Source organism: Ochotona princeps, chromosome 5 (genome assembly GCF_030435755.1).
Source record: "Ochotona princeps isolate mOchPri1 chromosome 5, mOchPri1.hap1, whole genome shotgun sequence".
NCBI classification, from domain to species: Eukaryota; Metazoa; Chordata; class Mammalia; order Lagomorpha; family Ochotonidae; genus Ochotona; species Ochotona princeps.
The window spans coordinates 40,682,106-40,709,041 of record NC_080836.1 but is presented as its reverse complement, the minus strand read 5'-3'; the positions used below and the strand labels follow the sequence as shown (position 1 = coordinate 40,709,041).

At 53.6% G+C, this 26,936-nt stretch overlaps 1 protein-coding gene across 8 annotated transcripts in view; it reads right to left on the bottom strand.

The window, feature by feature from the left end:
- Nucleotides 1–745: 745 nt before the first annotated feature.
- The window catches only part of TANC1 (tetratricopeptide repeat, ankyrin repeat and coiled-coil containing 1), a 240,347-nt gene continuing 214,156 nt past the window's right edge, over nucleotides 746–26,936 (bottom strand). For all 8 annotated transcript variants that reach the window (XM_058664514.1, XM_058664515.1, XM_058664517.1 and 5 more), the window contains 10 exons: nucleotides 26,068–26,253; nucleotides 23,799–23,877; nucleotides 11,651–11,784; nucleotides 10,369–10,492; nucleotides 10,015–10,190; nucleotides 6,027–6,159; nucleotides 5,151–5,242; nucleotides 3,605–3,751; nucleotides 2,614–2,714; nucleotides 746–2,165 (listed from right to left, as the gene is read on the bottom strand). In XM_058664514.1, the coding sequence (XP_058520497.1) occupies nucleotides 833–2,165; nucleotides 2,614–2,714; nucleotides 3,605–3,751; nucleotides 5,151–5,242; nucleotides 6,027–6,159; nucleotides 10,015–10,190; nucleotides 10,369–10,492; nucleotides 11,651–11,784; nucleotides 23,799–23,877; nucleotides 26,068–26,253 (2,505 nt within the window). In that variant the 3' untranslated portion in view covers nucleotides 746–832. The remainder of the gene's footprint in view (nucleotides 2,166–2,613; nucleotides 2,715–3,604; nucleotides 3,752–5,150; nucleotides 5,243–6,026; nucleotides 6,160–10,014; nucleotides 10,191–10,368; nucleotides 10,493–11,650; nucleotides 11,785–23,798; nucleotides 23,878–26,067; nucleotides 26,254–26,936) is intronic.

Sequence of the window (26,936 nt, the reverse complement as noted above, 5' to 3'; positions counted from 1 at the left end):
CAGGCTTGCTTGGGGAGCACCGTCCGCACCCGAAGCACTGTGGGAACCAGCCAAGCGCCCGTTGCGAGTGCCACTAAGCATGCTGGTGCAGGGATGTTAGCTCAGTCCCAGTGTGCTCACCAGTCCCAATTCCAAGTAGCTTTCGTGCAGTTCCAAATACCCAAAACACCTTGAAACACGGATAGAATTTCAGAGCAGGTGCTACCAGAGCATTTGGCAAAATACCCATAATGTGGATTTAATTGTGTGATCCTGTTAAAGGAATTCTTACCAAGGGCACGATACTTGGGTGTTCTTACATTTTGCATGAGAGAAAAAAAAAAAAAGCAAAAACAACCCACCAAACTTGTTTATGGTCATGTTTTGCTAGCAGTAGCTCAGGCCTTTTGCACACATACGTCAGTATGGTTGCGGTTCGACTCGTGGAGCTCCCACCTGAAATTCCCATCTTTTGCAGATGACTCCATGTGACACCTGTCCCTTTCTCAAGTGGACACTTGATTCTCTAGGTAAATTCTGATTTGGCCACAGAGCAAATGCTAGGAAGGAATCAAACTGCCATAGGAGGAAAGCATGTCTTAATGTCTTCTTGGCTGTTATATTTGGAAGCTGACAGTAGAGCTATCGTTTCCCATCTTAGTGTCCAGGGGCTTCTAGCTAGTACAGAAGTTTAATTGCATTCCATATATTCATCTCAGTGGCATTAGATTCATCCCAGAGGAAACAAAAAATACAGCTGGAAAGTTTTCTTTTTAAAGGAAACAAACCCAGGAATTATCTGCCCCCAGGCACACATTTGGTTCCCCAGATGCCAGGTTGCGGGGGGAGGTGGTCACACGTTGGACTCTATGAAGGATCGCTTTGGTTTTGCTGTAGCCAGGTGGCTCCTGCGGGCCTCGCTGCCCACGTGAGGCTGGGGCTTGGCCAGGCCTTCCTGATACAGGTGCGAGACGCTCCGGGCCATGCGGCCATCCGCACTGGGCACGGCAGGCAGGCACTGGCTCTCCTCCAGCTCCTTCCCCTGTGCCCCATTGTGGACGCTGCCAGCCAGAGTGGCCACGGGGCAGGCTTTGGCTTGATGAGGGTACATGCCTCCAGGTTTGAGAGGGGGCTTCTCGGAGCTGGAGGCCTGCAGGCCAGCTGCAGGGGCAGGGCCCGGCAGGAGCCCCTCGGGGGCTGGGCAGTGCCAGGTGCGGTGCACCGCGCCACTCTGCGGCTGGAACCGGGCCGTCTTGTCTGTGATGCCCATGAACGGCGTGTTGCGGGGCCTGTGCTCCGCCGTGCCACTGGGGAGCTGGTGCCCAGCCTTGTCTCTCACACGCGTGTCAGCTCCTGGCACCTTGAACCCCTCAGAGAAGCTGTTGCTCGAAGTCAGACTGCTGGCTGAACTGGACATCTTGATGCTACCGCAGGGGGAGCCCGAGGAACCGGAGCTGGCCAGTGAGACCGCGTCCACGGCGCTGGGGGCGTGCGGCGGCCTGTCTGCTGTCTTCACCTTGCCCGGGAAAGGGTCCCCGCGCGGCAGCTGGACGCTGTGGCCCACGCCACGCCGCTCGCCACCATGGCCACAGCCCACACCCTCCACGTGCTGGCTTCTGCCCCCCGGGGCTGCGATGCGGGCAGGCATGGGACTCGGGGGAGGGTTATAGGCTGCGGCCCTCGCCCCCTGCCCGGGCACTGGCCGCTGGCTCGTCTTCACAATCTGCGCCTGTTTGCTGGGCTGCAGGATGAGCCCCGGCGGCGCCACGGGCTCCCTCGGGGGCTTGCCCACTGCCGCCCTGCTCTGGGGCGACCCTGGCTGGGCTCGGGACTGCAATCCTTCTTGAAGGTTTCGGATGTAGGGTGATGGCTGGCACCTGGGAGGCGGGGAGATGGGCTCCTCCTGGGGAGAAGCGTCCTCTTCCTCCTCCTCCTCCTCCTCCCCCTCTTCCTCCTCCTCAGCCTCCTCCAGATCGAAGTGATGGTTCTGGCCTGTGGCAGGGGCCGCCTCTTCGTTGTCTGAGTCATGGGGGGCAGCTGGAAGTGGGCCCTGCTGCTTGAGCTGCTGGCTCCTCTGCAGCTGCTTGCACTCCTCTTCCACGCGGGCCAGGAGCCGCTTGATCTCCTGATTGCCTGGACAGAGTTTCACCGCCTCTTGCAAGTCCGCCAGAGCTGCCGCAAATTGCCTTTGGGCAAGCACAAGACATAAAAGGCCTTGTGTGAACAGGCTCCCTCCTGGTGGGCCACGCTGTGCCTAGGACAGCTGTGGACAGGAGACCCGGCTCCCCAGCCCAGAGTCCCCTGGCTAGGGGCTGAATCCTAACCCACATCTGCACTTCCAGGGCACTGGGCACCCTGCCCTCCCCTGTGCCCACCTCTAACCCAAGTATCATCTAGAAGCCTTCCCCTCAATACCCCAGACTGGCAGGCAACACTGGGAACTTAATTTCGCAGTAAGTCTCAATGGTGGGTGGGAAGAGATATTGTGAGGAGGGGAGCAAGCAAAGGGTGGCCATCCTCTCAAAAGCCAGCCCCCTGGGGCTCCTTAGGTGCCAGGCATCAGGGCCCCAGTGTGAAGCCTCCCCACACTCCAGGAGCAGGTGTGATCCCACAGGAGCTAAGCCTAGCCAGTACCTGCTGTTTCTCTTGGCCCTCGCTCTGGCATAGAAGGCTTCATAGGACTTGGGTTTCATCTCGAGGGCCTTGGAAGCGAATTCCTCTGCCATGCCAAAGTCCTGGTGTCAAGACATGAACACATGAGCCAAGTGTGGCAGACAGCCTGGCGGGCAGCTCTGTCCTGGAAAGGGGCTTGGCCCTGAAGGCGGTGGGGGGACGGGGGTCCCCGGGTTGGAGAAGGCTTCTGTTGGGTTGTCAGGATCCCATCCCCACATACAGATGCAAGCAGCACCTGGCAGCAGTGGAGGGCTGCCCGGCCCTGTCTGCAGGAGGCCCCAGCCCGCGGGCACAGGGACAGGCCTCTCCATAGATGTGGAGGTGGGGAGGGGGGGAAAGGAGGAAGAACGCAGCACAGAAACAAACTAATGGAGGCCCGGGTTGGGGTTACGCTAGCTCCTGTGACCCCAGCATTCCAACAAAGCTACTTCAAGTCCCAGCTGCTTCACTTGCGCTGCCTGTCAATGCGCCTGGGAGAGCAGTGGAGGATGACCCAAATTTTTGGACCTGCACACCCACACGAGACCTGGCTGTAACCTAGCCCAGGCCTGGCTGTGGCAGCCATCTGGGGAGTGGAGCGGTAGATAGAAGATTTCTCTGTCTCTCCTTCAGTAGGACTCTGCCTTTCAAATAAATAAAGGCAAACTGAAACAAAAAAAAAGCAATGTTTAGTGAACCACTGCTTCTTAACAAACTGGTTACAGGCAGATGCGCTCGGCAGCCAAGCCAGGAGAGACAGTCGAGGTGGGCGGCAGGTGGCACGTGGGCCACACAGCTCCGCAGTTGCTTCTCCTGGTGGAGGTGGCGGGAATTAACCCCCAAGTGCATCCAGGAGCGTGTGGGTGTGGGGAGCAGGGTGACAGGCCTGTGCTCTCCCAAGGCTGACAGCTGGCATACAGGGCGCACCTGGCCGGGGAGAGGCGGCGGGGTGGGGCACCAGGGGCTGGCTTACGTTAGTTTTCCTCCGGCAGCGGGACAAGTTGAGATAGAGGGAGACTCTCAGCTCGTTGAACGGCCTCATGTCCTCGCCGAAGCCTTCCCGAGGAAACTTCCTTAAGGCATACTGGTAGCGCTGTGCGGCCTCCTTCATCTTCCCTTTCTAGGGTTCAAAGTCACCGACAGGGCAGCCCTTTCAGAGACTGCAAGAGGAGGGTACTCCACACCCCACAGCTTATGCCCCTACCCAGCACCCACCTGCCAGTTCCACCCCACCGTCCCTCCACCCACCCACAGCAACAGCTCTCTTCCATATTCTTCAATAAATGAAAAGGGGAAAAAACCCTGCAAAAATGGCAAGTGCAGCTACCCGACAGCGGCTTTCTTCTACACATGGCTTAATTCTAAATCATTACAGATCTGGAAAGCAGAGTGTCTTGTGCCACAGGCACGACCAACTACCTAAATCCGTGCCTGTGGGCCCTTGCTGGCCTGCCACCTGCACTCACGAATAAAGCTTTATTGGGAGATGGGTACATCCATTCACTCGAACGCTGTCTGCCCGTTTTTGTCCCTGGGGCCCATGTCAACAGTTAGGATGGAGACCGCATAGGCTGCGAGTCTAGAAGGATCCCTTGGCCCCCAACGGGAAATTGTCTTTGATTTAAACTAGAGTCTTGTTTTGGAACCTTTGAAGTCAGGCTTGCTGATAGGAAAAAAATGTAATTCAGTCTCCTGGTGTTAGAGGTTCCTTGCCCACATTCCATCAAGGGAGGGCTGTGGAGGAGCATCAGGCCATGGGCGGCATCAAGGCTGACAGACGGACACTGCCTGGTCTCCGCTCACAGGTATGTATGGGTCATGGTCACCATGCTTCATGAACATGCTGAAGGGATGAGCTTGAAGGTCCCAAACAAAGCCACGACAAGGAGGGGAGAAGGCAGTGACTGTGCCCATTTCCTAAAATATTAACTCCGCACCCCATACAGACCATCACTAAGCATCAATGAGGAAATGTGAAAAGCTGCAGAGTTGTTTAAAAAGCTCTTTAAATGGTCATGTAATTGGATCGTCATACCCTGCGTTATTGTATCATACTGCACTCCATGAATGTGTTCAGCTTTCTTAAAGCCTGTTTCTAGAGGCAGTTTTAAATTCCACACGTTTATGGATATTCACGATTCAGGTAGTAAAGGCTTGGAGGACTGACAGTCTTCTGGAAACATCTCCCAGGTGTTTCTCTCCCACATGGCCCTACCACACACAGTGTGGCTGACCCCAAAGAGGAGCAGGGCCGAGGCCAGGAGCTGGCAGAGAGGCTGCTCAAGGCCAAGGTCACGGTCACAGGCTCAGCCTCCAGCAGGCTCAGGTGTTAACAGGGCCCAGGAGAGCGCCTGCTGCTCTCCAAACCCTGTGCTCATCCTGAGTAAATGGGGAGAGGCCAGCTCTGCCTCTCCGGCACCGTCTCGGTGGACACAGTGCCCCCTGCAGCACAGCTGTGGCCAGGACACGCGGGCGCTGAGGGCAGGAGGCTGGAACAGAGGCGAGGCGGCACAACTTACTTTGTACATCACATTCCCTTCCTCCATCAGCTTCTGCAGGAGTATAATCAAAATATCAGGTTTGGACGTGGCCATCGCCCAAGCAGCATTTCCTGCAGAAGAAACACACATTCAGACCAGAAGGTCAGCCTGCCAGGCTTCTGTGGCCCAAGCACGCTATGCGTCCCCATTGCAGGGCCCCTGGGGGTGGGCGGCCTGGGCCACAGTATTATCAGTGCTCCCAAGAGCACTGCACTAGGCACTCAGAAGGGGAGCATGCTGGCTGGCGCAGGGCTGGCCTTGCAAAGCTACTGAAGAAAGCAATGAGAAGCTAAGGCATCAGGGTGGCTGGACATGATTGCCTCCAGCTCGCTAATCTTATTTCCCTTATGGCCCCTTGGCTAGGGCTCCAGGCCATGGGTCCTGCCCGGGGGACCCAAACGGCTCACTCTCCCCACTCCTTCCACACGCTCACAGTATGTGTGAAGCCGCGCCCAGCTGCGCAGGTGGAGCTGCCCTGGCCCACTGTGGCATCTCCACTCTGTCACTGGGCTCTCCTCCAGGAAGCTGCTCAGGGGATCCATCCTGCAGCCCATCTCTCATGGGGACTGCCGTTACCCGCAGAGCCTTGCATCTCAGCCGGGACTGCTCTCAGGGTACTCCCACAGCCACAGGGCAGCTCCATGCTAAGACTGCCCACTGATGGGAACTTGTGCTTTTTGCACGCATTGCAGTGGTAAGAGCAGAAGGCAGAGTGCGAGAGAGCTCTGTAGCCATGTGCTGTCTCCTTCTCTAACCTGGCAGCAGGTGGCTGCGCCTGCACCCTGAGGTCCCGTCGGGTTGGAAGCTGCCCCTCCCACTCCATCCTGCTCAGCCCCAAGGGGGCAGCTCACTGACCCAGCTTCGCTCCTTTCCTGAGAAGCGTCACCACCACGGATGTGTTCCGACAGCCGATGGCTCTGTCCAGGGGCCGCATGCCACTGTGGTCCACGTGCTCGATCACGGCTCCCTTCTCCACGAGGTACAGCACCTGCAGAGGAAGAGTGCAGGCCCTGAGCATGCTGCTAGTGGGGCCGGTCAGCCCAGGATCACCCAAGTCAGATTAGGAAGCCAGGAACGAACATGGGTGAACCTCAACCCATTTGACAGCCATCCCCCCATCTCCAGCTAACTGCGATGAGCTCCACGTGCTAGCCACTTGCAGCCACTGGCCCCTTGGAAACACCCAGCGTGGTACATCCTGCAGTGTGTGAGCCAGAAACACCGACAGTGTGGGCCTGAGAACTGCTCACTCATACTCAGGAGAGATCTGGAGTGTGTCAGGGCTTTAAATGAGCTTCCAACCAGGGCACAAAGATGAGCTCAATGCAACCAAACCGCTGCCACCTGGACTGAACAGGAACTAGTTGGGAAGAACCACTAGGGCCACTCCAATGTCTCTTTCCTGAAACAGTCCTGAGCTTGCTCAGTGCGGATGCCAGGAGGCTCTGATGGGCTCTCAGTACGCCTGCCACCCGCAGTCATGAAAGGCAATAACACCTAGCAAATAAAAAGAATTCCTACAATTCAACAACAATCCAATTTTGAAAATGATATATTTATTTTCATTGGAATAAGACAGATTCAGAGAGAGAAGGAGAGACAAAACCCTTTCCTCCGCTGGTTCACTCCCTGAAGGGTCACAACAGGCAGAGCTGAGCTGATCCCGAGCCAGGAGCCAGGAGCCTCTTCCAGGTCTCCCATGTGGGTGCAGGACCCAAGGCTCTGAGCCATCCTTTACTACTCTCCCAGGCCACAAGCAGGGAGCCAGATGGGAAGTGGAGCAGCCAGGACACAAAATGGCACCTACATGAGATAGCCATGCTTGTAGGTCGAAGGTTAGCCAATTGAGCCTCTGTGCCAGCACCAAAACATTCCAAATTTTCAAAAAAATGTTTTGAAATCAAGGTTAAAGAGAGACAGAGACTCTTCACCCCCTGGTTCACTCTCCAGACCCTTCCTACAGTGGCTGTACTATTTTAGAGTCCCACCAACACAGGCTTTTATTTTTCCACATCCTCCTGAACATTCATTATTCTTTTTTTTTGTTTTTTAATGGGTATGAGTTGATGTTCCACTGTAATACTGATTTGCATTTCCCTAAAGATGGGTGAACCTGCACATCTCTTCATATGCTGCTTAGCCCTTGGTGTGTCATCTTCTGAGAAATAACTTTTCAAGTTTCAGCTGTCCCACTTCCCCTCCAGCTCGCTGCTAATGCAGCTGGGCAAGCAGCAGAGTGTGGTCCCAGTGACTGGGACCCTCCACCCATGTGGGAGATCCTGATGAAGTTCTTGGGGTCCGTCCCAGCCTCGGCTGTTGGATGTACAACTGGTGGATAGCTGACTGATCTTTCTCTCCTCCCATAACTCTGCCTTGCAATAGATAAATATGACCATGTGATCCAGCCATTTTCCCCATGGGCATACACTCAAAAGAACCGAGCAGGTTCCAGAGAGATACCTACATGCCCACGGCAGCATTCATCACAACAGCTAGAACATGCCAAAAACCCAAGCGCTACACACATAACACAGTGTGACAAGCACACACCATGAGCATCCCCTCCACCTAGGAAGGAACCAGATTTGGAAAGAGGCCACAGCATGGGTACATCTGTAGGCACTGTGCTCTGGGAAGTGAGCCAGTCACACAAGACAAACACCATGTGATTCCACTTCTCTGTGGACTAGACAGGAGCCTGAATCAGAGGCAGGTTTTGGGGTTGATTGCTGGGTGCGATGGTGGGTGTGGGGGCAGGGCCCAGTGCAAACAGGGTCTTGCTGTGGGGCAGGTACAGGTCTCCTTTTTGTAAGGGAAGCAAGTCTGGACACTAATGACACCAAGAATATATTTAACACCTTCGCATTCTACATACTGAGAGATGGCAGAGATGGTCAATTTTCCACATTTTTACCACAATAAAGGAAAAAAAAAAAAGAAAAGAAACCTGAAAGTGAAATAGAATACTAAAGCTCCTTCACTCTTCCTCTGTGAGGAGAAATGACACAATGGCTGGAAACACAAATGTGCAGGTATGTGAAATTTAAACACCTTTTGGGAAAAGCCACATAGGAAACAGTTTACAAAGCACAGGAAATCGGCAGCAGTAACTTTCACAGCAGCTGCACTGCCCGGCACCTGGCTCCAGGAAGCAGATGTCTGCTTCTCCAGCTGGCCTTGCAGTGGTTCCTGGCAACCCAGGTGGAAGACCCAGGTGGAGGCCCTGGCTTTTGGGTTTGGCCTGACCCAGCCCTGGCTGTGAGGCCATCTGGGGAGTGAACCAGTGGATGGATGGAAGCTTGCTCTCTGTGTCTTCTCTTCTTACACTCAAATAAGTTTTTGTAAAACTAAAAACTTTAAAAGTTCATGAAAAACATGCAATATTTTAAAAAATTATTGCTTTCTTTGGGAGGTGGGGACAGAAAGAGGAGCTCCCACACTCTGGTTCACTCCCCAAGTGCCCATAATGGCCCCAGGCCAACTCAACCACATGAGCCATTGCCACTGCCTGTCGGGATCAAGACCGGCAGGAGTTTGGAAGCCAGGTCCCAGAATCTAGAAGTGAGACCAGACACTCCCATGTGGGGTGTAAGCACCTTAACTGCTAGGCTTGTTGCATACTTCTATTATATATATTTTGAAAGACAGATGCTTATTTCAGGAAACTATATTTGAGAACCAGAGGGAACAAGATAAGGGAGGGAGAGTAAAAGGAGACGGAGAAATGCCCCATTGGTGGCTCACTCTCTAAATGTCCCCATCAGCAGAGGCTGGGCCAGGCTGAAGCTGAGAGCAGGGAACTCAGTCCAGGTTCAGCGACTTGAGCCATCACCTGCTGCCTCCTGGGGTGTGTCGGGGGAGGTTTAACAGCAAGCTGGAGTCAGCAGCAGAGCTGGCACTTACACTCGGGACTCCGATGGGACGTGGCTATTCTGAGCAGTCTTAACCACCTGGCCAAATGCCCTTCCCTGCATCCCCTCCCCCTAGTATCTTTCAATTCCAAAGTCCCCTGTGTATATACAGTGTGATGCTGTTCAGCCTCTACAGAACAGAAAATTCTGTCATCTGGCACAACAGGTGATCTTACAGGATGTTCTGTCAAGTAAAACAGGCTAGGTCCAGAAGGACAAACAGCATGTTCTCTCTTCTAGGTGGAATCTAAGAAGTTGAATTCACAAACACTGAGAGTAGTCAGGCGGCTACCAGCGGCTGGGGTGCAGGCAGGAAAGAGGAGTGACTGGTCAACCTTCACGATTACAGCGAGACATGAAGAGCCAGTTTCACTTTCACAGCAACCGCACAGCAAGGTCACTGTAGTCGGTGATGACAGAGAGAGTGGGAACAGCTCTTAGACATCCTCATCACGAAGTGATGACACATACTGGAGACAATGGACATGTTCACCAGCCTGATCTGATTGCTCCACAGTGCAGCCATCTTATCGACCATCGCATGCAATGACTACTTGCCAATGACAAACGAGAGAAACAGACATAAACCCACCAGCTCGTTATTTAATCAGACATTTCTCACCTGTGTGAATGGTTTCTAAGTACTAGAGTACTAGGTTTGCTAACTGTATTTCAATGCATTACTAGGAGAAAACACAGCTATGTATTGCCTGGGTACCTGCATCTTCGAAGTGGTCAAGCATAGTCTTGGGACAGATGGCTCATTACGGAATTACATGAAAACCTGAGATCCTTCATAGCACACCGAGACCCCTCTCTGGGGTGGCTTCATGAAGACCCTGAAGCATTCAGTTCCAAACCCACCTCCTGGAAGCTGGATGCAGCTGAGGCTCCAACATGGAGGGGAGGGAACACCTACTGGTGGTACTTACAGTGTCAGCATCACCACAGAAGGCAGCCAGGTCCAAGGGAGTGCGGCCATTCTTGTCCGTCTGGTCGATCTCCGCGCCCTCCTCCACCAGGTGCTGGACCACTGCCCTGTGACCCTTCAGACAAGCCCAACTCAGTGCCGACAGGCCCTCCTTGTCCAGAGCAGCAAGTGCGGCGCCTGAAAGGAAAGCACAGTCCTCAGACGGGAATATCACGTGAGGACTGACCTGTGGGGCCCTGCGGTGGGGTGGGGATGGGCAGCAATATCTCTCGTGCCCCCTGTGTGTGCCACAGGCAAGCAGAATCACCAGGTGCTGCCAGAGCAGGCTTGGCACCTTTGCAAACATGCCCCCTACCTTTTGAAAGCAGAAACTCCACGGTGTTCAAGTGGCCTTCACAGGCAGCCACCATGAGGGGCGTGCGGCCCTGCTTGTCACTCAGGTTCACATCACAGCCGTGGTCCAGCAGCAGCCTCACAATCTGAAAGGCAAGCTCAGGTTCAGAGGCAGGGAGTGCTACCTTCCCCATCCCCCCCACTCGTTTCTGTAGGGCGCCTGGGTGCACAGTGGGCGAGCACAAAAAGGGCACTTCCTGCTCCCTAGCACAGCCAGGGAACTGCTGGCTGCTCTGATCCGGCCAGGCAGAGAGGATTCGGATGGCTCAACACAAAGCAATGACGCACAGCAGAGCTGATGGCTATGCCAGTGACCCTGGTCAGAGCACTGCCTACTGGATGCACCTGCCTATGCATCTCTCACCACAGCCCCATCCATGTGTGCCACTCTTACCTGCTAAGTCAAAGCAAAAAGCATACACACAAACACTGCAGCAGGCAGACTCTCCTGTAATGTGAATCATGGGAGCCTGCACTTCAGAGATCTTTTCCCCAAGGGTTTACTCCTTTTAACACACCCGGTTCACGGCTCCATCTCCACAGCACACAGGTGCCAGGTAGAAGCAGCACTTGGGAGAAGGGAGAGGCATGTCCATCCTAAGCAGTGACAAGGCAGTCAGGGGCTGCACACAACCGCGGTCCCCAGCAGGTGCATAGGGTGGCTGTGGTGCAGGGGTGAGGGGACAGCGAGCAGCTCACCCACCATACCAGGAAAAGCCAGCAGCACAGTGGGGAGTCCAACTGGCTTCCACCAATGGAGCTGGTAGCCGTCAGCAGACTGCACTCCACCAGTGGAACTTTGATCTAGAAACTTCACCCAACAGGCATGAGAACCTCTCTCTGAATAGTTCACACATCTTTGAGGCCCAGGCATGGGGTGGTTTGTGAAGGGGTATGTGGCTGCCAGAACTGCCTGTCCACTGAATTACAGAAACATCCTGCCATTCACAGTGAAAGCCAGGCAGGTTGAGTGACAGGACGCTGGATGGGAAGGCAACTGTCTCCTTCTCCCAGGGGCTCCGCAGAACACCCCTTCTGTTCTCTGTGCTGGCCAAATGGGCTGCGGAATGGTAGCAATAGCAGACACACCAGACCTAAGCTTGCCTTCCCATTCAGGCCCCTCTGCAGTCACAGGCAGCAGCAGGGCTCAGGAAGCCAGTGAGGCTTGCCAGTGCCATCCAGGCCCAGTTGTGGTGGCTCTGGGATGCTCAGAGTCCACTCCCCACCTCCCTGACCCTGGGTACCTGCCAATGCCCCTGGCGGGCGGCGCAGAACAGAGGCAGGACCCCTCTCCTATTGGTCCGAGCCACGGCGGCTCCACGCTCCAGCAGCAGCTCACACACCTCCAGCTTGCCCCGTCCTGCCGCAGCTGTCAGGGCTGTAGAAAAACACAGGGGGCAAAGGACCCATTAGTGGCCGGCAAGCTCCCACTGACCAGTGGCCCTCAGCAGCCCCACCCCCTTGGGGAATCTGTATGGATTTGGCAGCAGCCCCCAACAACCCAACACCATGGCTATGATGTGGGCTATGTCTGGGTCCTGGGGGCCCAGGACAGAAATCCCTGGGAACTCAGATGCAGGCTGTTGTGGGCAACTCTAATGAACTGATGGGGAGCAGAGACCTCCAACCTGCACCAAGCTCCACCAGTCCCAGCCAAGTCAGGCCCACACTGGACACCCAGGAGCCACAGAAGCCTGTTCTCCATGCCAGAGGACAAGCGTACTGAAATAACAGCAGCAACTGCTAATCCACGTGCCCAGCACCCACTCCTGCCTTCCAAAGCTTCTAGTCAAGATGGAAGGATCAGAAAGTCACAACAGGGGATAAAAGGGGGTTGCCTCACAGAGGCCTTGAGGGCTGGGTGAATCTGCAGGGTGACTCAGAAGCTAGGGCCACAGCCATCATGGTGGCACCTAGTGTTTCAAGGCTGGGAGGGAGATGAGGAGCCAGGTTTCCAAGCCCCACCCCATGCCATGATTATTAATACGGACAGAGTCTGGGGGCATAGGTATACCATGGGAACAGATGCTTCTGCTGCAGAGAGGATGAGTGTAGCAGGCAGCGGCAACCCCAGAGGGGGGGACAAGCTCTTCACTGCACCAAGGGGACACTCCTCACAAGGGAGCATTCAGGCACCCAGGAACAAGACAGGGAGGCAGGCAGGACTTGGGAGGGGGCAAGCACACTAGGCAGCCCCAGACACCCAAAGCCAGGCCAAGAGCACGCCTTCTCTGTCCTCCCAGAGGGCAAGTCAGCCCTCACTGTGTCTCTGACCATCAGTCCCGGTGAGACAGCGAGTGGGGACCTTGCGGCAAGAGGATTCTCCCTTCCCCAGTGGCTTCACTATGGGCAGGCTCCCAGTAGCTGTCTGCACAGTGGCCCAGGGAGTGAGGCGTGGTCTGAAGGCCCAGCCCATTCTTGATCTGTGCCCATGGCAGACAATACTCAAGGGGCAGGGTGTGGGGGCCAGAGGAGGTCACAGATCTGGACTGCAGCCACCCCAGCCTTACTGTGGACACCAGAGGGAGCCACCTTCTGCCAGCTGTCATGAGGTCCCCCATCCAAAGTGGCTGCAGATTTCCGTGAGGCAGACATGAATCTGACAGCTTGCTCTCCTGCAGCTCCTACATGCCTTAGCATAGCATTGCCACTTGCAGCTCTGCAAGGAGGCAGCTGGTCTACCCAACCAAGGTTCCATGAGAAGCCAGGGTTGGCACCAAGCTGTGTGTTCAGCTAGTTCCTGGTGCAGGGTGCAGAGGGCCTGCACCCCGAGGATCTCAAGAGTGTCAGCAATACGGGAATCAGGACACAGCTCAAGAGACTTGAATAGGCAACGCTGCCGCCACCTGTCATGTGGGACCCTGACAAGCCTGCCAGCTGTCTTGGCCTTGGCACTTTCCCTTGTAAGGACGCAGTCCACATGGTTCATCACGATTTTGTTTTCAAGATGCACCTAACTACTTGAAAATTTACCATCAACCCACACTGCCCCCCCCTCACATCTGCTGTTACTAAACTTTCACACCCAGTACACAAACACAGCTGACCTGAAGTTGCTGGATGCCAGGCAGTCTTCACAACAATGTGTTGCCTGTCATCTGTCCCAGCCTGGCATTTCTTTGCAGCCTGGGAGGAGCCGTTGTGACCACAGCTGCCATCTGCCTCACTGGTCCGGAAGGAGGCAGACCTTCTGCAGACTGTGTGACAGGGCCTGGACACTGTAGCAGGTGTCGTTCACACTCACATTAGGGACATGAGGTCACTGTCCTCCTGAGCACACATGTGGGCTTATAGATAAATGGCTATTACCAGAGCAGTACTGAGGCCACTTTTGGAAACTGATATACTGGGGTGGCCAGGGGATTCCCATACTCAAAATGCCACTAGGCAAGGTGACCATGTTCATGCTAACCAAGTCAATGCAGGGCAGGTCCGGTCCTTGCTGTCCTGTTAGCAACTGTTCATTAACAGGACAATGACACTCACAACTCCTAAAGACACGGGGCGTGGGCCTCCCAAACAGTGTAGGCAGTCAGAACACACATCTCTTCGATATAAGAAATGCTTGGCACTAGTTATTCTAAAAAACTGAAGATGTGGGAGGGACTCTGGAAACTTGTGTGTGCGTGTGTACACACGCACGTTAAACTGCTGCTTGGACACCTGTGTCCTTCTCAGGGTACCTTGCCGCCGTCCTCACTGCTGCACTTCTGACCCAACCCCCTCGCTAACACACTGCCTAGAGAGCCAGCACCTGCTGCTGTGGCTCTGGCACTTGGGTCCTTGCCACTCCCATGGGAGACTTGGGTTCAGTTCCACGTCCCCAGATATGGCCTGGCCCAGCCCTGGCTGTTGCAAGCACCAGGAACAAACCAGCACATAAGATCTGACCTGACTCCCTCTGACCATCTTTCAAGTAAAATGAAAAAAAAAAAAAACAAAAAACAAAAACAATAACATATCAGAGCTGGAATTACTGATAACTCTGAAGCAATTCTCCATTTCTGTACCAGGAAGACCAGGGTGATGCCATCACTGAAGACTCAACAGAACGGTTGACCTACCAACCCAGCCCCGTCTACCCTGGTTTCCCAGGATGTCCACCCACCACCAGCTTTCACCTCGGTTTCAGAGGCCAGTGCTATTTAAGCTGATCTCGAAGCTACCTCAGATTTGCTCATCTCCCTAGTAGGTGTCTGCTATGCACACAAAAGGTATTCATGTTATGAAATGGCTGTGTTCTTGGGATGCTGGACTTTGCTACAGGGTCTGTCCCAACCCAGAAGTATCAAAGGGAAGGAGAAAGCCATCGTTTCCTCTCTTACACTTCATGCAGCTGGATTGATGTGGACACCGCCCCGCTAGGTAGAATGGCAGAGTTGGCCATGAGCCGCCTAAACCTGCTGTTCCTCAGTGACTGGCTCTTCCTCACTCAGCAACAGCTCCTCCTCCTCCTCCTCCTCCTCCTCCTCCTGTGGCAGGGATCGATAGACCAATAGAGGACAGCCCCATGGATATGCACAGACACAGATGTGCTCTGGCCTGCAGTCCGTGGTTCAGCATGCAACAGTCCCATCCACACACAGCTCAGCTTCCTATCTGCTATACAGGTTGGATGCCTCTTAGCAATTGGGCCTGTGGATGAGCATTTGTATTGAACTCCTGCAATGGTGGGACATCAGGCACCACAGCTGGCACTAACAGGGCCCAGGGGTGGGCTGGGGCAGCTGACAGTGGACAGCCGAGAGTGCCACCCTAGGCCTGACCCCCGGGCCAAGCCTGTCGTCGTCCTCTTCCCACAGAGCCTGGCTTACTGGCACTGAGCAGTTAACTTCCTTTTGTGAGAGTAAAGGGGCTGCCAGCACAGGCAGGCTTTGCTCACATCTGAACACAAACCCTTAAGCAGGCTTGCATGCCTACCTGACAGCCACAGACAAGGGGCCCTGTGTGTCCTGAAGGGACTCGCTATTTCTGGCTGCATTAATTCCAAGTCCTGGGGTGAGGACGCAGCTCCAGGGTCAACTGCACAACAACTTGGGGATACCATATTGGGAAACAAGGGAGACAGAGGAATGCTCAGCCACATGCCTCAGCAGACAGAGCCCCAGCAAGGCCACGCCTGTCAATTCCACATCCCTGCAGCCAACGCTGGCTTCCAAGCTGACCCGGCCGCTGCTCTCCAGGCCTCACCAGCCAACCAGAGAAGTCAAGGTGGGGGTGGGCACAGAGCCCTGCAGGTGCACAATGGCCCAGCTTCGATCAAGAAAATACAAAGACGAGAAAGAAAAAAAAAAAAAAGACTCGGTGTGAAACGGAGACTCTAGAATCTGCATGGATACATGGCACTTTGTAGAACTCACAGTGGACACAGTTCTGCTCCTGCAAGCAGCCCTGCACATGAGGTGGTGTTTGTGTAATGAAATCCCCACGCAAGTGCACCTGACTCTGAGAGTGCTTACCAGGACAGGCCTCTTGCTTCCCCATTGAGAGACCCGTCACTAGCGGTGCTGGTTTCAAGACAAACTGTGTGACAGGCACGCAACAATCTCAACTGATAGAAACATCGGTGAGAGACAGTTCTTTGTCAGAGCGGGTTGTTTGCTGGACTCTTTCACACACGAACGTCCTTTGGACAGAGATGTGTGTGGACAACAAGACCCAACTGTCAAAGTGGTAGGGACACGTGGGGACACACTCAGGGCTGTTTGTGCAGATTCACAGAACTGTCACTCAGACACGCCAGGGTATGCTGCCTGACCCGAGGGTCTTAAGCAGGGATCATGCCGTGGCAGGAGGGGAGGGTTCCATGAGATGAAACGGGCTATACATTTCATCAGCCCCACCTAATCTGGTGTGGAGACCTGAGCAGTGATGTTTCTCAGTGGAAACTGCACTTGCAAGGGGAGACAAGGCCCCTGTCCCCCTTCCCGGCCTCCACAGAGGCCCCTTCTCTGAGGGCACTGTGGCTTGGTGATCTCCTGTGCTGGAAGCTAGTCCTGCCTCCCACAAGTCACTGCAGTGCCTACCGCTGTCCCTGTTGTGTGGCATTTGGCCAGGACCTGGCACAAGGTCTGGGATCTATGTGGCGAGGACCCAAGCAGCAGCTAAGGATCAGGAGAAACTGTCGCCTCATGTCCCCAGCCAGCCTATTTCCAAGGAGCTCTCCAGAAAGGGTTAAAACAAAGCTGAGCACAAATCTGGGGAAGGGGGACTTCAACATGCTGTCAGGCCCTGGTGCCTCCAACTGCCAAAATAATCCTTAAACAAATCAAATCTGCCCTGCCAGCGAAGACTTCACACATGCGCCTGAGCCTCTTCATTTGTAACTTCATTTTTCCTAAAATAAGTGCAAAATAAACGAGATTCCATCCCTCAAACATCTGCTTGAATAGTCTATCAAGACCAAAGAGATACAACACATAATGCATTACAGTCACAGTTAACATTAATCAGTTTATCACAACCCTGTTAACAGAAAACACTCACTGGACACTGATCAGCTGCTGGGTAGCTCTGTGAGAAATCCCGCTGGGAATTCTCCTTTGACTGTGCTGAACACTGCCATCCACTTTTATATGGTAAGCTGAGTCCCTGGGGGTTCAACATCTGTCTCCAGTCACAAGGCAAATCAACGTCACAGTCAGGAATGTGGCCTGAGCAGCCCAGGGAACCCAGAGTCGTGCCTGCCCCAAGAGGCAGGCCTAGCATATTTGAGCAACATATTCACAACTCCTTCCCACCTACATGACACAGCCCTTCATGTGTGCAAATTCAACTCATGTGAGTATTCCTCTTAGCTCCGTGTAAGAAATGAAGAAAGCAACGCCCAGAGAAGCTGAACATGTTTGTAAAGGTTACACAGCTAGCTCATGGCATCTGGATGGTGAGCTCTTGACTCCTATGTTGCCTGCAGGCTGTATCCCTTAAAGACATGCAAAGTCATCACACAGCCTTCCGGTACGTGTCACCATGACAGCCGTGCTCACACAGCCTCCTAATGTCCTAAGGTCACCCAGCAGCCCACCTCGGGGGTGATAGGCAGGACACCGTGGCCTCTGGGTGTGTGCTAGCTATTCTGTCCCGCTTCTGATTTCACTGCTTTTCCTATCAGAGCCTGTGGAACTGTGTGTGCTCTAAGTAATGCAGATTCCAGCCAAAATCTACTTCTAAGGACAGGCACAGTACAAATCATATCTGGTACAGACTTTGTTCTGAAACCCACACAGATGACTCCTCTGAGCCCACAGCTTCCAGCAGAGCTGCTCCCACACTCTGTTCTCCCTTCTTGCCTGAGCAGGTGCCTGGGACTGCATCATTGGACGGCAGATACGTGTCCACAGGGGACACAGTGCACACAACTACATCAGGCTATTCCACATCTGAGCTCCACAAAAGCAGACAGTGAGTGCAGCTTCAAGGAGTGTATGACAGAACAACAGTGACCTTCTACGGGGTACATGGGCCACCTGCAGGTCCAGTAAGAAGGCAGGTGCCCTGTGGGTGGGGGAAGACGCTCTCATGCCAGGGCAACCAAGAGTGAGCTTTCCTGTTGCAACCAAAAGTGTTTCTGAACAGGAAGCCACCACTCACTACACAGGACTCCACGTACAGCAAAAGCCACATGATGCAGGGGCAAGCGCACTCCGAGGATGCGGTCCAGCTCTCTTGATGAACGCCTGACTCGCACTGCCTGGGACCTCAGTGTGCTCCGTACTGGCCCTTGAAGCTTGCCTTACAGGGCAGGGACACTCAGGCAGGCAGTCCCCACCTGAAGGCACCCCATCTGAGGGTCACAGGTCCATAAACACAGGCAGTGCACAGTGAAGACAAACACAGCCTCTGCCTGCTCACTCCGCTTCTGCCTCCATCTGTTAGATCACCCCCCATGCCCACACCCATTCTCCTGCTTGCAGAACCCCAGGGTGGAATTTGCCCCAGGGTCCAAAGTCACACATTTTGTCCCTGTTACCCTGTCCCGCCTCTCAACCCTCCAGGGTCCTGCCCTAGCCCATACAGGTGTGAGTTCCCTTCCCCAAAGACAGCTCTGCAGTCCCCTTCTCTGGCCCATTCCTTCCCTCACTCCCTCCAGGGCCCTGAGTTACTCCTCTCTTAGGCTTTTAAAGCAAGAACTTCGAATTCAACTGGAACTGACAAAAATCCGGGTTTCAACACCCCCTACCCTCTCTGCACCCTCTTAAACACACACAGCAGAGGAATGCCTGCATGGACTCCCTAAAACTAGTGCAGTGAGAACTCACATCTAACATCTCAGTTTCACAAAGGCAAGTTCTTCAGCTCCTCCCTGTGGGAGAATTCCATCTGCTGTTCAAGGTCACACACAGAAGCCCAGGCACTGACAACAGGTTCCCTCACCTCTCTCCCCTGAGGGCGACCTGTATCCATCTCGAGATCCTTACCAAACAGCATCACCTTCTCTTGCCAAAACTCCCCGGATAAAATGTCAATGAATGAAGGGTCATTTTAACCACGGGGTACTCCGTCCTCTGTGATCCGGGGAGGTCTTATAGGCACAGCCTCAGCCACCCACAGCCTGGGACCATCTGGGTTGGGAGCTCTAGCAGCCACAACATGGTAAGGTGAAACAGGTCCGTGGACAGCACAGGGACACCTTTAAATCATCAGTTACGAAATACCACTACCCAGCTTCATGTCCCAACATGGCAACAGGTGTGAGCCACACCACACCCAGCTGGCTGACAGGGCTGTAAGTCAAGTTCCAGAGGCAGGCAGGTCCTGTCTAACTCTTCTCCAGAACTAACTAAGAGTGAACTGTGACTGGCACACACGCTGAGCTTCAAAGTGCTTCTAGAAACGATGCATATTAATACAACCAAAACACCTACTCACCTGACAACAGAAAAAAATTCAGACCTTCTTTTTAAAAGATAGGGAGGCCAAGAACATGTTTTTAAACTTCTGGCCCTAAAGCTGGTTATTTACAAGGGCCAAACTGCTTTGGAAAGCATTTACCAATTATAATGGCACTTCCTAGGGGTGGATGCTGAGCCAAGGGTAGGCCTGTGGGCTTCCTGAGCTGAGGGGCTTGGGTTTGATAGCTGGTCCTGGCTCTGGAGCACCACATCTTCCTAGAGAAGTTCCAACTACCCCAGTGAGAGACCTCGCCTGAGTTCCAGCTTCTCCTCAAGTCCTGGCTAGTGCAGGCAGTTGGAGACTGAACTTGGCAGACTGGAGTTCTCTTTCTCTTAAACTAAGTAGTTTTAATAATCTTCTCAGCATTGAGTTCACACTACACGTGAAGTGCTTCAGGCTGTCTTCCAACCAACTCGGAAGGGGCACCCTCTTTCAGAAACCCGGGCAGGGCAGCCTTAAGGGGCAGCTGACAGCCGCACTATCAAGCTAGGAGCAGGACCCCTTGGGAGAGCTGAGCCAGGGTTAGACTGCTGCTGCAGAGATCCCAGAGGGAGATGCTCTGGTCCAGAAGGTGTGGCAGGCATGGCCGTCCCGCCCGCTCAGTCACACCCATGCTGGGATACACCCAGCCGCCCTAGCACAGACACAGATCTGACAACCTGGACCACAGGGCTGGAGCCCTTCTGGAACCCAGCAGGGTATAACATATGGCATGCTGGAAAGAAACACATTAGGATTCATGGGCACTTCTGGGTGGCCAGGATCCCTACCGCCCCCTCAAATAACAGGCATTTCCCTCAAATGCTCTGCAAAGTGCCCAGCATCTGTCCTACAAAGGATAAGGCTGTTTTCTTGGGACTCTGCCAACAGCCATGGCACAAGCCTGGCACTGGTCCTGCACCCCCAGTCTGCTGGCCACCCATCACATGAAGATATTTATGGTAAGAAGGTAAAATGCTGCTCTTCTACGGCACTAGCGAAAAGAGCTTGGTATCCACATGCGGCCAGTGGCCACCATGCTAGGCAGCACATGTAGGACAACTCTTGGGACAGCACCGGATAAGAGGTGCAGCTAGGGGTGCATGAGGCAGAAAGGTCTGACCTCATCCAGCCCATGAGGAGATAAACAGCTCCGTGGCACAGCAGCAGCAGCAAGGCAAGCTGTGGGAAGGAGTAGGGGTGTGGCAAAGGGGGCCGTGGTGGAAGGCCCTGCCCATGACATAGCGCAGGTGCAAGTCAGCCAGCCAGCCCTGAAGAAGGGGCTCCTCTCCCTCCCAGCAGGCGGAGGAGCTCCAGCCGCAAGTGCAGGCGCAGGTTCCCGCACGTGACTATGGCCTGGAGTTCAGAAGGTCAGTCCTGCTAAGCGTTTCTAGCTGCATGAGGTCACCAGCCAAGTGTCTAGTAGTTTCAGTTTGGGCTGATTCACATTGCACACTGACACGCAACCACAAACTCTTTAGTTGTGACTGGGAGCTGGCGCAGCCACGTTGTTGCTGTGGAATGCTGGAGGCAGGGACAGCTCCAGTACCCTGTGGGTGTATGCCATGGTTTACACTGCCCAGAACCGACAGGGCTTCCCGAGGCTGAGAGAACCGCAGGGCCTTGGGGCTGACCGCCAAAGGCAGAGTGTTGGGTGCAACTATCCTTCGTGCGCTCTGTGCTTTCTTCCCACAGGTCACAGACCTTCCAGCTCTTCGCAGCAGTCTTTACCAGCAAAGAGCAGGGCTGAAGGGCTGTGGAACCACACAACTCATTTCTCAGGGGCTGGTCTCTGTGTATTAGACAGACAGTAAGTGAATGGCCCCAGATGCTGGTGGAACAGGAATGCTCCTAAGTGCTCTGCTCTGCTATATAAAATTGGTAGAGATGGCCTGGAAGTTTCAGAAAAGCTGTGAGTTTGCAGTAATAAAGCCCCAAACTCAACATTGCCCCCAGTGTAAATGAATGTCTCCAAAACCCAGTGCATACTTCCTTGTCTCTCTGAACCTCAGACGGGAGTCAGGGCCCTCTGGGAGGATGTCTGAACTGCTCAGGACACTGAGGGGGGTACAGGGCCCTCACACGGGTGTGCTGCCCACTGCACTCGCTCCTCCCTGGCTGGCAGCTGTTGTCCCTTCTCAGTGAGGACCCACTGCACGGGGTGATGGAGACAGGCCAAGGACTCCAAGGGGCTCTCTGTCAGGAACATGCAGAAGAACTCAGTGCACAGGTTTAGCGGCCCTGCTTCTGAACTGTGGCTCCAAGTGAGGCAAGAGGTGGGCAGGCATCTGCGCTCCAAGGGGGCCATGCCCAGAAGGCAGTGCAAACATGGCCGGTGAACTGAGAACAGATGCAGGGACACTGTGCTGGAGCCCTACCCACTGGCAGTGGGAGCCAGGGCACTGCCAGCTACCACTATGTTGAACAGAGCCACACAGATGCCAACAAAGAGCAATCAGGAGCTGCACGGCACCTACAGAGCTTCCAGCTCCTCCTGTGCCTGATGATAGCCAAGTTCCTTGCAAAGTGGTTGGACTTTACAAAGCCCACCCCGGCTGTCTGCAGCCAGGAACAAAGACCAAACCAAACCAGAAAGCAAAATACTTGCTCTCCCCCTCTTCCCCAGGGTTCCTACGGCAACAACAAAGCATGCACGTGGCAGCACAGCCCACACAGGTTGGGCAGCCCCTGGGGCTGGAAGCGGAGGCTCTGCTCTCCATTCTACTTTCCTGTTAACATGCACTCTGACAGGTTCAAGCAGCTCAGTCCTCGCCACCCACATGGGGCCCCCAGATTGAGTTCCTGGCTCCTGGCTTCAGCCAGGCCCGGCCCCAGTGGCTGTAGGCATTCGGGGCTCTTTCTCCCTGCCTTCTAAACAAGTTAAAAACAAAGACAGGTAATTTATCCCATGTTTCTTTATCCATCCACAGGCAAGCAGATCTTCAAGCGGACAGAGACTGACATTCAGGACTTGTCACAGAGAGAAATTGAAGCGGTCACAGGGACCCTTCAGAGTCAACCTTTCTCTGGATTCTTCTTCCGGAAAACAAAGGCCATCCTGAACACTGCAGGTTAAGAGTCCCACCTGAGGTAAGGTTGCGGGGGAGTAGGGGCAGGGGGGCCTTCCACGACTAGCTCGAGCCCCTACTGCTGCTGCTGCTGTTGCCACGGGCACCACGCCAAGCAACTATGCCTCCATCAGACACAGTTCACTGTTCTTCCCCAGGCTATAGCGCCACTGAAACAGCCTGGGATGCCAGTCTGGAACAGTCCTGGGCTTTCCCCAGACCCAGAGGATCAGAATGCCGAAGTGCAAATGCCTCAGGCAATCCTTATCCTCGGGGGCACCTGGGCAAGCTGGTGCGGCCTCCCTTAGTCTTCAGTCCCGGGAGGCTATCTTCTATCTCACTGGATGAGAAAAAGTAATTTGTCCAAAGTTGCTGAAGTCGGCCAAGAAAGCGCAGGGATCTGCACCAGCAAAATCAGGTGCTGCCCACAAGGCAATATGAAATCTGGTGGAAACTTCCTTCACCAAACAGGCTGTATTATTTAAGGGTTGGAGAAGGACTCCACAAATAGTGGTCAACCCTAAATCCACACCCTTTTAGCCCTAAGTGGGATCCAACCAACTAGGAGTCTAGCAGCTTCTCTACAGCCTAACAGTATAAGGCCTTGCCAAGCTCCTCCTCTGATCCTGGTAAGACCAGAGGCAAATGGCCATAGCACATGAGCGGGGTGAGGCCTTTCCTACAAGGGAGTTACTGACAAACTCTCCGAGCCACCATTTGGTTTGTCAGGGATTCTTCCGGGCATCCAGACACAAATCTGCTTGGGAAGCCAAAGCCACACGTGCTACAGATATGCAGAGAACATGACCTGACAGCTCACAGTCCGTGATCATCAACATTTTAGCTGAAAGTCTCATAGTTCTGATGCCACTTCAGTCAAATGGACAAGTTCCAAACAGCATTACAGACATCACAAATCTTCATGACCATGTACTCAGCAGCCAGCAGCCCTATTCCCCCAGAATCACGTCTCTGGCCAATGGCAATGGACTTTGCAGCCTGTGTTCAGTATTTTATGTAGACCTCATGAGACCCAAGTTCTACATGGCACGCAGGACACAGTCTTCCTTCGTGAGTCACCTTCCCACCCTGCCAAAGTGGGGATGAAGGCTCTCACACAGCTCACTTAGCCCCATGGTGCAGGAAGATCAGTGGGTGAGGCTGAGGATGTCTGAAGACTTGGACACCGGAAACCACCACCCCTATCCACCTGATGATCACTGGGTGCATGGTAACAGCTCATCTAATTAAATATGACCCAAATTCCATAGGCTTCTAGCAAAGTTTGCCCACTCCTTTTGGAAGATTCGAAAAGCTTTAAACTTCAAATACCTGGTGATAAAGTAGAAGAAACAGGGCGACAAGCATCGCCAGTCACTTAAGACAATTAGGCCACACAGAGGGTAAGCCTTCAGGCAGCTGCCTGGACTCCAGACAGTGGCAGTATAATTACCTGTTTCTCCCCACAGTGTGTCGGTGCCATTGACTTCTATTTCATGTTCCTTCTCCATTCCCAGCAAGCACTGGACCACCTGTCAGAAGTGGCAAGGTGATTTAATGAGTTCTCGTGCAGCAATGGGTGCTTATTATATCCCACAAATCAAGAGAGTGTGTGTTGTTTTTTTTAACGATTGTTATCTCATGCTGCACGAGGAGAGAAAGTAAAATGAAAATCATTTTCAAACATAATTCATATGCTATTCACACTTACACTTGGGAGAGGAATCTTGAAAAAAAAAAAGGAAAAACAAAAAAACTCAGTGAATTTCAGTAACATTGCATGGGATTACTGGGTCTTCAGAATTCTAATGAATTCTAACATGACCCAAATATGCCAGCCTAATCAACAAAGGACATGGTAGATCACACAAAGTGCAGTTTCGGCATAAATCAGAGGATGGTAACTCCATTTTTTTTTAACAAAGAAGGAAAACATGGAGCTAGATGATTTGTTTTTCAATTAAAAAACTGCTGTTTTCTAAGTACTGTCCAAAGAATTTTTCTTTTCCGTCCAGGAACTCTTCCTGTGGAAGAGCAGGCTAGGTCACATTCGGAGGCAGGAGGAGTGCTGGTTCCCAGGGAGACGGAGGCATCCCTGACAAGCTGGAAGGCAGCAGTGACCGGGACAGACAAAACCATTCTCCAGCTCCAGCCAAGCGCTCCGAGTGAGGTTTAATCAGGGTCCCCAAGTATGTCCACATCCTGCCCCAGGACCTGTGCCTGTTACATGGACCAGGGGTACCCCTGATGTGAGGACCAATCTTGGAAACAAGATAATCGCTTTGAATCACCAAGGTACACACCTCCTACACACCTGCCACCATCATGGCAGCCCTCATCAGAGGCAGGAGGAGAAGGGGCAGCAGAAGCTGATCACGCCTCTCAGTGGGAGGAGAGGGCCATGGCTTGCAGCAGCCACAAAGTGCCCAGAGACAGCATCTCTACAGGGGGCATCGGAAGCAGCAGGGTCCCCTGACACCCGAGGGTCAGACACTGCCCCAAAAACTGCTCGAGGAAGCCTGCACAGTTCTCTCACTGGCATCTGTGGCTGTCCATGGCAACAGCATTAGGAAATTCACAAACTCTTTGCCTTGGGACAGATCCTACAGTCTTGCATGAGAAGGTTACTGGGCTGGGCTCAGGGTGTGTTTGCTCAGCGTTCCTGCACGCCAGCTTTGAAGGGAGAGAAATGTGAGTGGAGCTGCAGGGCACATCCACAGGCCTCCACGCAGTTCCTAAGGGTGGCTTTTCACAGCTCCGACCCGCTTTGACTGGGGCAGCAATGTGTAATGGCGAAAACCATTAATGCATTTGAATGTGTGTAATTAACGCAGTCTCTGTGGATACAAGCATACATGTGTGTTTTTAATGTTTTAAATGCACAAGTCAGCCACCCAGCCAGGCATGCTTATGTGTGCTTCTGTCCTGGAGTCTTGAGTGCCAAAAGTGAGCCATCCAGCTCTGCATTTCACTTTACTTTTAGCCATTTTAGGAAAAGAATCTTACCAAATACTGGCACCTCTAATTGCTTACTATAATAGGGAGTGAGAAGTACATGGAAGAGAGAGTAAAATGTTCTTGAATTCACGGATTTAGTTCACACACATAGGTTGGCAAATAAACCTTCAAACTGAGGAATGCCAACACCTCCCAGAAATAGCTGCCTTGACTAATTAACTGCCTGGATACCCCCCGCCCCAGTGTGGAGTACAAATGGCCAGCATTCTTACATGCTATCAAAACATTCAAATCCTATTTTTAAAAATAAATTCTTCAAATACTCAGGAACAATTTTAGAATGAGGATTCCATGCGATTATTTTTAAAAGGTCCCAAGGACAAACAAATGAAGCTAAGGGGAAGAAACATTAAACTGGCAGGGCTAGAGGGAAAAGACCAGGGGAAGAGAAGCAGGTGGGAGAGCCAAGAGAACAAAGGTGCCAGGCTATGCTGTGGGAACACCAAGGCTGCACGGAAAGGACACCTGCCAGGCCCCAGCACAGGCCAGGGTTCTCCCTTGGCATTCACTCCCAGACAGGAGGCAAGGTCAGCAGCAGATCTACACGTGAGATCCAAGCCAATGGCTGCTTCTCAAAATCCTTACTTTCTTCTTCCGTCAGTGGGTCACAGGCTCACCACCTGGAAGGCAGCAACTTCCACAGAGCAATAAACCAAGGGACGGTGTCTCACTGTCCCAGAAGGAGACCCACGTTCCCCACTCACCGAGCTGTGACCCATGCTGGCGGCTGCAGTCAGGGCCTGCTGCAGGGCTTGGCTCTTCCTCAGTGCCCCTGGCTGTGGTGGCCCTGCCGACCACTCACAGGTCAGCAGGAAGCGGAGGATATCGCTGTGGCCTCGCAGCGCACTGTGGACCAGCGCACACTGGCCTTTCTTATCCAAGTGGTCCACCTGGGGACAGCAGCAGAGGAAGGACACAGGTAAGCATCACTTGTCCTTTGAGAACATGAGGAGGTCACACACCCGGGCTGCAACCCCTAGGCCCTCAGTCTGGCTTCCTCCATGGTAACGAGTGCGGCATTCCAGGCTTGCATTCCCTGTGTGGGACCTGGGCTCATGGGACACTGTCCTTATTGTCATGCTGCTCCAACTAACTGCACAGGCAGCAGGTCCTCGTGAACACAGGCTGACGCTGCAGACCAAAGGCTCAGCCAGAGCCTTCCTTCCAACACTGGGTGTTTGGGCCAAGCACCCTCAATCAGCCAGGATAAGCCAGTCTGGAGGGAAACAGCAGCCCTCTGCCACTGAGCAGGGAAAGGAAGGGATCCAGAAGACAGCTCCGCCCCAGAAGGAGGTGAAGTACACTTGGCCGGGGACAGAAGCCTCCTGCAGGCAGGTGACCTGGGACATGCTCACATGTAGTCCAGGGGAGGCCAACTAGCCAGAAAGGGTGAGGGCATGAGCATGGCAGCAGGCAGCCATCAGCCCGTAGCCTCAGGGCCTAGCCTCGTCTTGCTCACACATTCTGGGTAGCCCTTAGCCTCATCTCACCTGGAGGCTTGGCAAGAACTACCCACTGCCATGAAAGGTACCTGAAAGCTCTGGGACAGGTGACCCAGGGAATGCAGGCATGG